The sequence below is a fragment of the Tribolium madens genome, unplaced genomic scaffold (assembly GCF_015345945.1).
Source record: "Tribolium madens isolate multiple individuals breed KSU strain unplaced genomic scaffold, Tmad_KSU_1.1 Scaffold_7;HRSCAF=85;Tcas5.2_LG10, whole genome shotgun sequence".
In the NCBI taxonomy this organism is placed as follows: domain Eukaryota; kingdom Metazoa; phylum Arthropoda; class Insecta; order Coleoptera; family Tenebrionidae; genus Tribolium; species Tribolium madens.
In genome coordinates, this window is record NW_025401050.1 from 3,350,099 (window position 1) to 3,364,210 (window position 14,112).

Below are 14,112 nucleotides of genomic sequence, written 5' to 3' on the forward strand. Positions count from 1 at the left end.
TCACTCCAAGACAATATTGGACAAAATCGATTTTGCTTAATATGGCGACACCGCTTATCCAAAAGTCGTTTTCTGAGAGAGTAGTAGATGTAACAGAATTTGTAAACACATAATTTAATAAATAAATAGTCGTTAGAAATAGCAACCAGAACGTAGCTATCGATCGACAGTCTCGATCTCATGAAAATATTATTCGGATTTGGAAACCCGTAGGCTAGCACATTCAAAGTGGAAAAAGAACACGACTTACCACTTGCATAAGAACAGACGTGAACCTTTCAAAATCCATCTTTTCTCGAACAAGTTGCAAAATGCGTTTTATGATGTGAAAGAAATTAGAAGGAAACTTTCCACTAAATTTAACGTTGCGAAGTTGACGGAAAACTCGGTAAAGAATTTTTTATTACCCGGTTTTTAAGTAAATAAGTTTGTTGATTGATCGAACATTTTCAAAATTGACTCCAATCACGTAGCATGTTTAGGTCTTAAATTTATATTTAAGGAATTCAATTCAATTTGAATTGACCACATAAATTCCTAATGTTGATGTTGTTTGTACCGGTACATGCACAACATTGAAATATTCACGTTCTTGAAATTATTGATCAAACAACAAATAAATTTCAAAATTTTATAGAAATAAAGAGGAACATGATAAGTAGGAGTGTCATAGTTAAAACTTACTCAATTAATATTTAATGTTACTATCTGCAAACATTTCCTAATCACTTTTCACAAAAAAACTATGTTAAATAAATATCACAACAAAGTTTTATTTTGCATTTGCTGCTATTTAAATTTTAATCTCTATGGAATAACCATTAGTAAATTATGCATAAAACCTCATTATTACTACAAAAGCGGTTAAAAATATGAATTTGAAATTTGAATAAAATATGAATTTGAAATTTTGTGGAATGGCTTGACGGGGGGCCGCCAAAATTAACTGGTCAACGATTTTTTACATCGCAATATTTTTGTTTGGCTTAAAGAAAAAACTTTGTAGATTATTGTAACTTAATTCAATAACATTTGTCTTCAAATTGTAATACTCAAAAGATAAAGGCACTGTTTTTTTACTTATTTTTATACTGAGCTGTAACAGAGAAAACTTAAGTTTTTACTGATCTCCGATTTTTGCCTATTCTTTTCTGAATTATGTACCACGTTTTCCATAATTTTAATTTTTGAAACATGAGAGATATAAACCTTCAAAAAAGCATTACATTTCCAATTTCAATAAATGTTCGTATTAAGTAGACCAAATGTGGCAAAATGTCAAAATAGGTGCATGGAAGCTTCCAATAATTAACCATTTTGCTTGTTGTCATCCTTTGAAGTTTTTCAGATTTTTTGTGTTCAAAGACGTAATTGCGTTCTTTTGGTGACATAAACAATAATTTTCGGTTTAACTACCTTTTCGTGTAGCCTACTTTCTGAACGAATATTTAATAACATTAGAAAAGAAGTAAAAATTTAAAACAAATTGGTCCTCATTCAGAAAAGAACGGGTAATTATCTGAAATAAGTAAAAACTTAATTTTGTCTCTGTTGCACACTACAGCTCAGTATAAAAAAAGTAAAAAAACAGTGCACTCGTCTTTTGGGTCTATCATTTATAAGACAAAACCAGAAATATCATTATTAAATTACAATGTTCTACAAAGTTCGTTCTTTAAGCCGAACAAAAATTCGTCAAAATCCGACAAAGAATAACAAAAATATTGTAATGTGTAGTATTAAAAAAGGTTTTAGCCATATACATGTAGATGGAGTTTGCGAGAGAACTTGCGAGGACTTGGAGCTTTATTTACTTCGACTCTCGTATGTTTTGTCGTCTGCAAACTTTCAATTGATATCTGTAAGAAACGTCAAGCTTCGCACGTAATCACGTGGCTTCAACTTGCTTAAACTCTCATCACTATAAATAGAAAATCTGTTAAAACTTTAAGCCGTTCAGTAGATCCGTGCGGCTTTTTCCTTATTAGTCTTAGAAATTGAATAAGATAGTTTGCGAGAGTTAAACCGTAAAGTCTGTAGAAAAGTTACAAAGCTGTGGAATAATTAAAAATCGGCCGACGAAAATTTGCATAATTTTCATGTCGCCGCTAAACGACAGCAGAACTTCCTGTTTTAATCAAGTTTTAGCGAGAATTTTATTAACGACCATCGAGAACTATTAGCGATTTTTTAACAAGAGAGAAATTTTCAAAGTAACAATAATTTCATTCTCTGGGGGTTTGCGTAATTGGGTTTGTGCGGCCGAATTCAGTACCGCATTTAACAAAATTATAACTTTTCCAATTTGGGTGTCATGAGCGGTGGCAACTTTTCGACAGAAACAGTATTGAAAATTTTCATTTCAAATTGCAAACACAGCAGATACAATAATTAACTAACATGAAAACTATACAGGATGATTCAGATAAGATAATGAGCCCGACCTTCTGGCGATGCAACCCAAAAAACAAATTTCATTTACGTCTTGATCTAATTTTAAATAAGATTAGCATTTGCAATCCAAGTTATCTTATGTTGCTCTGACAGTGCTTTGACAAGCAATTTATGATTTATAAAAAAAAAACTCTTTGCCGACCTTTAATGTTCTATTCTTTCATTCATTTTATATTAGGTTTACACCGAAAAGACTTCTCTAGTTTCTCTATCACTCCGCGAGAACTGGATGACACTAATGATCGTTCTCTGCACTGATGTCAGAGTGACATAAGATGATAACTTGTATTAAATTTGCAAATCCTAATGTAAATTGGCTCGATGCGTAAATAAAATCTGTTTTTTGGGTTGCATCACCAGATCATTATCTTATTTGAATCGCCCTGTATAAATATACAGGGTGTTCGGTCCAAGTCGCCCCGGCTGATAACACCTAAACTTACTTCTCTTTTTTTCAAAAAGTAAATATTTAAGTAATAATACTTATTCTTGACTTTCTTAATAAATGTATTAAATTTTTTTAGCACATACTGTGTTGCCGGAAATGCTACCAAATTTAGTTTTTCAAATGGAACACCTATGGTTTTTTCCCCAAACAATAATAATTGATTTGAAAAATACTGTAAACCACTATTTATTACATTTTGCGTAACACAATGCAATCAAAAAACATCTTAAATCTTAGAATGTTATAAGGAAATTGGTCGCGTAGTCTGATTTTTAATTTTAAAGGAAAGGTGTGAATAAAAAAAATGCTTGGATACAGTTTAATTGTTGGTTTGACAAATCTAATTTGTCAGTTGATGAACGAGTTCTCTTATGGAAACTCTTGGATTTTCTTCGACTGATAACAGAACATTCAGATTTCTATTTTCTTGTTCTTCACAAAGAACCATAGGTTGTTTAGTTTTAAGAAGCGAACCTATTCGTCTCAGTTGTTTTTCAATTTGACTAAATTTTCAACGATTTGGGTGAACTCTATTTGAGTATTTTTCTCTATACTGTCTTTCAGCTTCCGCTCTATTTTTATTGCACTTAAGAAACATTTCAAACTGATCTACCAATTCGTCGTAATTAATATCATCCATTATTAAAGATCTCAATAAGATTTATTGATAAATTAGGCTTTGTCAAACTAACATTTAATCGGTATCCAAGCATATTGCTTTTTACATGAATACCTTGACAAGTAAAATCCGTCTACGTTGCAAAATTTGCAATGGAATTCAAAAATTTAAATCGTTTTCTGAGTGCACTATGTAAAGTAAAATGTAATAAATAGTGGTTTACCGTATTTTTCATGCCAATTATTATTGTTTCGAGCAAAAAAACATAGGTGTTCCATTTGAAAAATTACATTTGGTTGCATTTCCGGCTACACCAGATGTGTCAAAAAAATTTAATGCATTTACTAAGAAAACAAGGAATGAAAATTTAGAAAATTTAGTTTTTGAGAAAAAAAGTAAAAGCAATTTTTTTATTGCTAATAATAGAAATATTAATTTAAATCAGTTTAAAGTTTAGCAGAATCAATTTCTACATTGACAAATAAGTTTTGGAATAGATAGTTGTGCTGGAAATCTTATGTTTTTTTTTCTAGAAAAGAACAACGGTTCAAAAAAATTGGTATGTACACTTAGTTAAAAAACTTACCTACAATTTACAAATAAATTACCAATTGTTGAAAACAAGACAAATGTGTTTTTCTTAATACGTTTTTAATACTTGTTAATACAATTTGCGAATTGGAAATAACATCAAACATTATTTTGTTAAACGGTTTCTATTTCAGGAAAACAATTAATGTTACTCTATCGTCTCACAGTTTTATAACGGTTATACAACCATTCGATATAACCACTGGCTCAAAAAGTGACGCTTTTCTTTAGCTAAATGTTATATAACTAGGGTTAGGTTCAAAGGGAAATGTTATACACTGAGCAGCAAAATTATGGAATAACCTTATTTAAACTGAAAATATTCTGTTTTGGCAAAATACACAATTTTCAACTTGATTTAAAATTTTACTTTTTGGTTTCTGAGTAATGTCGTCATCAACATTTTTTTTTAATGAAAACCTTTAATTTTTTTAGCCAGTTCGATAAATCTTTTAATTGTCGAAATGACAACACTAAAATATTAAATATTACACAAAGTTTTCTAAAAAAATATCCAAAAAGTGAAATAATATAAACAAAAAACAATCATACAATTATAAATCAAGTTGAACATTTTGTATTTTTTTTTAAATTGACCTACTTTTGTCAAAACAAAATATTTTCAGTTTTAATTGATTATTCCATAATTTTGCCGCTTACTGTATAACTAATATATACTCGTGGTTATATTTTGGTTACACAGGGTGTCAGAACTCGCGCCCCAAAAAAATTTTTTAAGTAAGATAGGGTACATGCTAAAAATGTTAAAAAAATCTGTCAAAAAATTTTGACAATTATTTTTTGACATTTGACGTTTTTTATGTCTTTTTAATGATACCTATGACCTTTTGCATGTTTTTTTTTTATAATTATTCAGTAAAAGTACAAAAATTTTTCCAATTAAAGCCCCAAATAACAATAAACAGAGTTAAAATTTAGGATACAGCTTCCTTGTTTTTTAAACAATTTTTCCATGTTTTTGGTATCTTAGCTTACATGGCATTTTTCTCTAGGGCGGGAGTTCTGGTGCACCCTGTATAAACGCCCCAATATCTTGCTTATATTACAGTCATATTTTGTATAGGAGTACGCGTAACTATTCTTATACAGGGTGTTTACGGTCTTGAGGTTGAAATTTAAATGAGAGGATATTTACGTTAGAAAAAAACTAATACGCTATATAAAACAAAAATTCACGTTGTTAAAGAAAATTATTCATTTTACACTATTTGTTTGAGAACTGCTGCTTCGGCTGCAACAATGGCCATTAGTATCATTACCTTGTGTTTCACCGTAAATCATAATCACGACAACCAATTTATTATTTTAATATTTTGCCATGCATGTTCATAAATTTGGAGAAAAAGTAAGAAAAACGAATCAAACCTTTTGGAAACCATTCGCTGAAAGAGATTAAACAGAAGATCTTCGAATTTTGATAAAAACTAAAGCAAAAGCAAATCAAATGAAGACAGTGTCAAAACGATGAAGTGACTTTTCTCTTTCATTTTCATGGATACGATTTTTTTATCTGTTGCAACAATACAATTTTATCTGAACAAGGAAATAATTCCAGTGACCCTCAAACCGTGTACCAATATTTTGGAGTTAAATAACATTCTTGATAATAACAATTGTGTGAGTTTTTTTCTCGGTTAAAGTACTTCGGTACTCTTCTATAACTAGGTCAAATTTCAACTCGAAGACTGTAAACACCCTGTATTTTCCTTTTTCCTTATATTTTTCCTTTTCCTTTTATTTATTAATTAATACGCTTTGCTGGTCAACATCCTGTAAATTGAAGGAATTTTGTGTCATATTGTTGAAACTCAATTTTAGTTCTTATATTTTAAATTCTCTAGACATTTCCAAATTAAAGTTAAAAAATTCATATATCCCGCATTTCATTCACATTTAAGATTAACTCTTCCAGTTATTTGAAAAAAAACATCTTAAAAAACGTTTCGAAACGTGCTTAAGAAAACAGAATCATCCCTTCATCTCGTTAAAAATTCCATATTTATTCCACATCACATTTTCAAATAACGAAACAAATTAAAATTACCATCAGCAAATTCATAATCCTAACCACATCTGACTTTATCTCTTTTTTATTAATTCACGAGGCTTGTGTCGACCTTAAATTTGCATACTGCAAACAAGGTCTAGATTGTGCGGAAATTTCAGACTTCAATTCCACGGTTTTAGTGTTTTGATCAATATTTTGACAGGTCTTTTTGTCTTTTGGATCGTCCTATCGGTGGAAATACGTCAAGTAATCATATAAGGGTTAGTGTGAGTACGTGACCCATCATAAAACGATAAAAGGCCAAGCGGACCTTAAAGGAAATGTCACGAAACATCGATCCTAGTGAAATAAATCTGTCAATAATTGTCATCGAACAAACAAAATAAATACAAGGTTTGATATTTCTACCACAACGGCGTGCTAATGGTCGCAGTTTCAAACCTCAAAAGAAAACGTGCAGTTACACATCACGGCATACTCCAAACAAAAAACACAAATAAACCGCTTCATTATTTTAATGCCCGTTCATATTGCAACAAAGCTTCAGTCGCATTTTTATTTCAGTCGCGCATTTACGTTTGTTGTGTCTCATTAGCAAGTGATGAGTTTTTTTTCCCATTTCCTTAAAATAATTATTCCAATTAGTATCAGTAATTGCAAATACTGTTTGAAATCAATAACCTGACGTTCGTTCCGCTATAAATTGATAATAATACAGAATTAATATGCAAGGAGCAGTGACTTTCATTAAGTGAAGGTATGGAAGACGGCGGACGCTGTGATAATGAGATTTCCCAGCACGATATAGCGTGCAACATGAGACTTTCCTCAATTATTTCAACTCGGGTTTGTGTGCATTCTTGTGCATATGTTTGCGAGGTTAAGGTCGACATAATACTGCGTTTGCATGTGGTGGAACAGAAAGGGTGAACAGGAGCAAAAGAGAAATTCCGATGGAAATTTCAAGTGCTTCTGTACACTTGACTACAAAGAACAAAAATATATTTTGTAAACTGTTTGCAATTATGTCAAAGGCATGACATTTTTACTCGTAAACCAGAAATACTGAAGTTTTTAATATTGATTTTTTTAATAATACCAGAAGTTGCAAAGTAAATAATAGTAATATACAGGGTGTTTCACATAATTTTACGAGGCCTGCGCCTGTAAGATGCAATCAATAATACATATTGCGATACGAACTCGATTACAAATTTTGAAAAAATGGATAATTTTCTCTAGTTTGTTCACCCTTTAAAAATAACAACATTTTAAGTTAGTGATTAAGATAGATAAAATAGAATCATATTTATGCCGACTCTTGATAGAACAAATCATAATTATTTCTGAAAAATTGCAGTTTACGACTATTAATGAAACAGGGATTAATTTGACAACAACTTATACAAGATTTTCAGTATCATTAAATAGAAAAAAAAAGTCATATGTCAAAAATTTTTGACAGTCTGAATATTTTAAACATTTTTTCCATGTTAGCTTATTTGAATTTTTTTTGGGGGCGCGTGTTCTGACACACCCCACACATATATACCAACTAAAACATATAGTAAAACGCCTCCGGCAAGTGTCTTTGTTTAATTATATACATTTGACATTTATTTTTTACATTTGACATTTTTTATGTGTATTTAATGATACTGATGATTTTGTATATGTTTTTTTTACAATTATTTAGTAAATTTAGTAAAATTTAGTAAATTTTAGTAAAAAAAAAAATTTTTCCAATAAAAGCCACAAATAATATTGAACAGAGTTCCAATTTAGAATACATCTTCCTTGTATCCTCTTCTGTACTTGGAAAATTATTTTTCCAACAGAAATAAATAAAGTCAAAAATGCAAAATTTAAACCCTCATAACTCCGAAATTTTTATAGATAAAATTTTTTTTAACATTTTTTCCATGTTCCTGGGATCTTACCTTATTTTTCTCTGGGGCGCGAGTTCTGGCTCACCCTGTATTTCTGTTGGAATAATAATTTTACATGTTTAATGTTTAACGTTATTTGTGGCTTTCATTGACAATGTTTTTGTGTCTTTATTGAATACTTACAAAACAACATATACAAGATCATCGATAACATTAAATAGAAAAAAGGTCAAATGTCAAAAAATAAATGTCAAATTTTTTTTGATGGCTCGAATTTTTCCGAGTTTCTAGTATCTTACTTTACTTGGCATTTCCCTTTGATTTGCGAGTTGTGGGAGACCCTGTATGTTATATTCACACAAAATTGAAATTTTGTTTCTTGAGTTTCCACAATGCTTTAATAAATCTGAAACATTTTATTTACATAAATATATGTATTATAATTTACAAGAATTACAAATTTATTTAAAAAAACATGACACTGTTTAAAGTATAACATTTTGTTTAAATTGGAAATAACTTTAGCCCGGCGCATCCACCAATTTTAATTAAAAAATTGTAAGGTATCTCGTAGTTTTTACTTACGCTAAAAATTAACAACTTAAGTAAACTTAAAGCATTTTACGCCACATTTTCATCTTACTATCACAGTTATGAGAATTATTTATAACCTCAGTTGTATCTAGCCGTAACTTCGTTATCGCATTTGTAGAGTAACACAAAAGCACATCGCGTTTTGTGCACTAAGTAAATTAATTAATAAACTTCTGGTAAACAAAAGTTTTAAGCTACAACACTTTCAAGAGTATACTTACTGTTTTCTCAAAGTTAAGTTGCAACATGAATTATATATAAAAACTGAACCGTTAATTGACAAAAATAAACAGAAAATAAATATGTTTTGAAATTGTATTTCAATGCAAAAATATTTTTTTTGTTTACTTTTAGTGACTTTTAACTTAAAAAAATCAGTCAATTAGTGGAAAAAGTATCAAAAAGTTTTTTACTAAATAATAAATTAGCCAAAAATTCATTGTATTCCTGGCCGCGTCCGTAATTAGCAATTAAGATCGATTTGTGGCCGTTTATATTGTGCTTTTTATTAGCTATTTCTCTACTTTAACTGCGGTCACAAACAACCAGAGATAATCTGGTCAAAGCCGACCTGCGATTAAACGAGTTTTGTATTAACGGGTCGTCGTTTATCTCCCGAAACGGCCGTATTTTTTTAAATTTTATTTTCTCTTTTTTATCAAATTTGCCGGAATTAAATCCAATTTCACATATTGCATATTTAAAACTTTGTTTCTTGATCAAAATTACATCCTTCTAATCTGGAATTTAATAAAACAAAAAATTAAACGTCAAAAGCAAACCTTTTTGGTTTTATTTCAGTTAAAGCTCGGCATTTCTGGTATGGAGCGGATTAATCCTGCATAAAAAATTCTTCATAATTTTCCAATTGGAAAATTATTAATCTGCAGGTGGAATATTTCAGATTGGTGCGCATCACGCACGCCTTTCAGATTCCTCATTTTATTGCACTTGAATCGGTTATTTCCCTTCAGTAATCCCGGAAGACTTTGATAAAAGCAATTTAAATAATTTATTATTACCGAGGCGTGCATTCTGGAATAATAAAAAAACGAAAAGTAAGTGGGAACCATTAAAAAATTCATTATGTTAAGGCCTAAGAATATCGATTATTGATGGAACAGATGTGACCGGAATTTAGGCACAGGGGAGACCCGGAACTTTTATTAGGACCCTAATCGCCTAACTTGGAATCTGATTTAACGCACGCCCTCTTCCGACAACCCAACGAAACGCACGACAATTCATCGGGAACAATTCAATTTCCAACGATTTAAAAACCTATTTTTTCCTTCTTAAGCCTCAATAAGAAAGTGATCTACTTACGATTTGACAAAAAGCAGTGATTGGACAACACGAAAAACGATTTTTTTAATTATTGCACAAATTGCTAATCTCCGTTTTTAATAAACTATATTCGAGCACATCTTTTTATTTATTCGGTTACGTAAATTAATAAAAACGGTCTGGTAAATGCAATTTCACAACCTAGACTTCCCGTGGTTAATCACAATGCGCCGAGCTTTTTATTAAAAAATGTGCCTAATAATGCACCAACTGCTTTTAATTACAGTCTCGTGGAAGGCTCAGCGAGCTGTTTATACGCCAACATTTATTAAACGATTTTCAACTTGATTAGTTTTAATAAAGCGACGTCTGACGGAGCTTAATAAAAAATCATTTTTAGGTAATTGACAGATCTGATGGGAAATGTGGACTAAAACCATCACCGATAAAACTTAATGCATTTCTTTAGTTTGTAGAGACTTTAAATTTTAAATTGATGGATCCGCTTGATCCGAATAAAAATACTATTCTATAGAGAATTGACTATTTTAGGGCATTTTGTATTTAACTTTCTCGTGGTTTTTGATCTCAAAGAAACGCGGAAATACAAAAATAACTATTTAATTTTAAGTTAAAGATGAAATTCCAAAATAAAAAATTTCGAATTAATTCTCAGATTGTGTTTTTAATGTAATATTTTTATTTCTAAAAATTTTTCCTAATAGAAACGAACCTAACTTAATTAAAAAAGTTTTCCAAAAACGGTGGATGCGCCGAGCTAATTTTTATATAAATTAAACTGTTCATTGTAATATTTTACCGTAACACTCTATCTAGTAAAAAATCTTAAGAGTATCATCTCTTTGCCAAAAGGCTCCCCATTTGGGGCATCCATAAATCCCAACTCGACAAAAGATTGAGTTCTATTACGTTGGTGTTAAGAAGTGTCGTCGATAAATTGTATAAAACTGCTCTCGGTCGATTTTTAAGTACGTACTAAAAAATATTCATACGAACAGACACACTGAAACGTAATGGACAATAAACTCAACATTTGCAATATTATTATAAGAGTTTTATTCCTGAAAATGGGGATAAAAAGCAACCGAAACATCTAAAAAAATGTAATGAAACTAATAACGGTATTTTTTCCTGTGACTAAACTGTTTACGGCCGCCATAGGAAAATAATGTCGAATAAAGCAGTAAAAAGAGGGAAACTCCGTCCTTTTACAATCTCGGCCGAAAGGTGGCTGGAATAATTCAGCGAATTTGCGACGGAAACAAAAATAGAATAAGGCACCGGCGAATTTAGGATGTAGTTTTTCATTCAATTACAAAAATTGTTAATTTTAAAGCAAAAATGTGATAATTTGATAATTACGATTACGATATTAATAGCCTCTCAAGTTTAACGCCATCTGAATGCCATATTCGCACAATAAAAAATAAAATAATTAAAAAAATTAATAACAAAAATAAATATGTAATAAACATAAATAAAAATTTTTAAAAAACCCTGAGATTCACCTGGTCAAAATATTTAACCCAACTTGTCTCTATAGCAAATTGTACTGTTTAAAAGTTAGAAGACGTCAATGTTTAAAAATTATTTTTGATTTTCATTAATCACTTTTTAATAGATTAATCGATTTTTATGAAATTGGGAACAGGCAACTTTATATCAAATCACATGTTTTGGTGCTATTTCTCTTAATTTATTGTTATTGTAAAGTACTAACTTATTAACAACTCGACACATTTTAAATCATATTTTTGTTATACAGTATGTTACCGGATTAAGTTTACAAAAGAAAAAAAAAGTCTTTCATTTTACGCCAAAACTGCAAAGGAAAAATATTTTTTACTTCACCTGAAACAAGCAAATCTGTAATTAAAACTTCATTACTCTGATTCAGTGAACAGAAAATTTAATTTTGGACATAAAATAATTTTTCTCTGTTTTTAAGTCCTACACATTGGCGGTTTTATTTATTTGACAACTATATGCCACTTTGACAATTAATTTATTAATTAAATAATGATAATTCTGTTAAAAATGACTTTGTTTTCTATCTTAAAGATGTGTCTTGGAGTTGCTATTTATTAAAATTATGTTTTTCACAAAAATTTTTGTTATTTAACTTGCGAAAACTTGACAAAAACTTTGTCAAAAAAAACGCTAATGTGATGGGATTTAAACAGCAGAGAAAAAATGATTCTAAATCTAAATCAAGAGAAAAATAAACTCTTCTTTCTACTGAGTTAGAATAATAAAGTTTTAATTACAGATTTGCTCGTTTCAGGTAAAGCAAAAAATGTTTTTTCTTTGCAGTATTGGCGTAAAATCAAAGATATTTTTTTTCCTGTTGTAAACTCGATCCGGGGACATACTGTACCTAATCCTAGTGTCGTATTTTTTTTATTTAAAAGGTGCATTATTCCTAAACACTTTTTTATCTTATAAAATTTTTGTATCGGCCCTGGTTTTAGAAAAAAAAATTGTTTATGTAAATGTGTTAAAATTTTGAACGTTGGTAATTTATGCAGGTTTTAGTGTATTTACGTATGTTTGTGTTAGTTAACAATAATGTAATTAATTATTAATTTAAACAAAAAGAAAAACAAACGGTTACTTTTTATCCCCATCTTTTCGTTACATCGTGTATAACCATACAAAAGCATAAATTAAAATAAAATTAACAATTGTACCTAAAACTACAACTCAGTCGAAATCACTAAAGCAACAGTTAAATTATAAACTAATTAAAAACAAAAATTGAAACTTTACAACTATGGTTGTTGTGATTTTTTGCTCCTGGATAATTTCTGAACTATTCAAATTTTTTCAATTTTTAACAGCTTTGTAGACTAGAAATGTTCCCGTAACTACCTATCAGAAAAGTTATCCGTCATAATATAAAAGACCCATATAGCAAACTATTGTATTGTGCTTTTTAATACCGGATTTTAACAATATTTTCATTAACAAAAATTGAAATCATTATTGCTGTCGATGAGTAAATAAATTTAAAACTAATAGGTAAAACAGCAAACAACAAAACAAATTATTTTACTAAAATTCATATAAAATTTTCCATAACTAATGAACACTTGGTTTATTTAATATCAAGTGGGATAAAATATTGAAACAAAGCAATCAATTTTGCTATTTTTATTTTCGCTCTCATAATTTTTCAATTAAGACTTGTAAAATATTTATATTGAAAGTATAAAAAGCAAGCATTTTTTAAATAGTTTACAAAATGTGTCACATTTCTCACATTCATGAATTTTAATAAATCCGACATCACGACACCACAGTTTGCAAACAACTTTTTCGGCTTTTCGGAATTATGCCAAAAGTGAACATCGATTTTATAAAGTCCATCCGTTATTCCTTTCCCGTCTTAGCATCGCCAGAGGCGAGTCAGTAATCAAATCAAGCAGAGCAAGAAAGTGGACCGTCGTGTCGCGTCTCTCGGGTTCAAACCCAACAAATATTCAATTTGCGATACACCCAATGATGGCGTTAAGATAATGGACTCGGGAGGATCATCGCGACTTTGCTTTTGCTCCAGGTGTGATGTGAATAATGGATTTTTTCCAGGGACGCTCTCTCGCACAACGCGCGGAAGTTGCACGAAAGTGTCAAGTTGCAACTCCTCCAGAACCTCACCGATTTGCTACGGAAGACCTTCAGTTCCCAGTTCGTTTTCCCGGCCCTCGGCCACGACGACCCCATGGCCAAGAAGGAGTTGGGCAAGATGTGGAGTCGCTGGCTGCCCACCGACTCCATGCACACCTTCGCCAAAGGTAGGATTCTCTTCCGGGCACTTCGCCGTGACATGAATTATTTATCAAGCGTAATTTTTCTCAGTAAATCACTCGAAAACCCTTTCCGTCTGTTTTTTGCCCTCTGCCCTTCTAAATTGTTCCGTTCTTCTTATCCCCAGTGTGGCTCAACTTCCAGATTCAAAGTTTACGCCCGGATTTTTACCGGGATTGAATTCTTCTTGTCTTGTTAAAGAGCCGTTTAAAGTTGCGGCCGCGCTTCGACCATCGATCTTTGCCCGGACTGGTCCCTAATGGGAAACAATAATAAAAAGCCGACGCGAGAGAACTTAGAGACATGGCACGTTGCTTGTTTGCGAATAATTGCCCGATTGGTACGACGGCTTTGTGCACAAAGCGAAGAAACG

The 14,112-nt window shown here is 30.8% G+C and overlaps 1 protein-coding gene across 3 annotated transcripts in view; it reads left to right on the top strand.

Annotated features, from left to right (window-relative positions):
- The window catches only part of LOC123010058 (acid sphingomyelinase-like phosphodiesterase 3b), a 220,065-nt gene that overhangs the window by 131,271 nt on the left and 74,682 nt on the right, over window positions 1-14,112 (top strand). For all 3 annotated transcript variants that reach the window (XM_044406693.1, XM_044406692.1, XM_044406694.1), the window contains exon 4: window positions 13,521-13,726. In XM_044406693.1, the coding sequence (XP_044262628.1) occupies window positions 13,521-13,726 (206 nt within the window). The remainder of the gene's footprint in view (window positions 1-13,520; window positions 13,727-14,112) is intronic.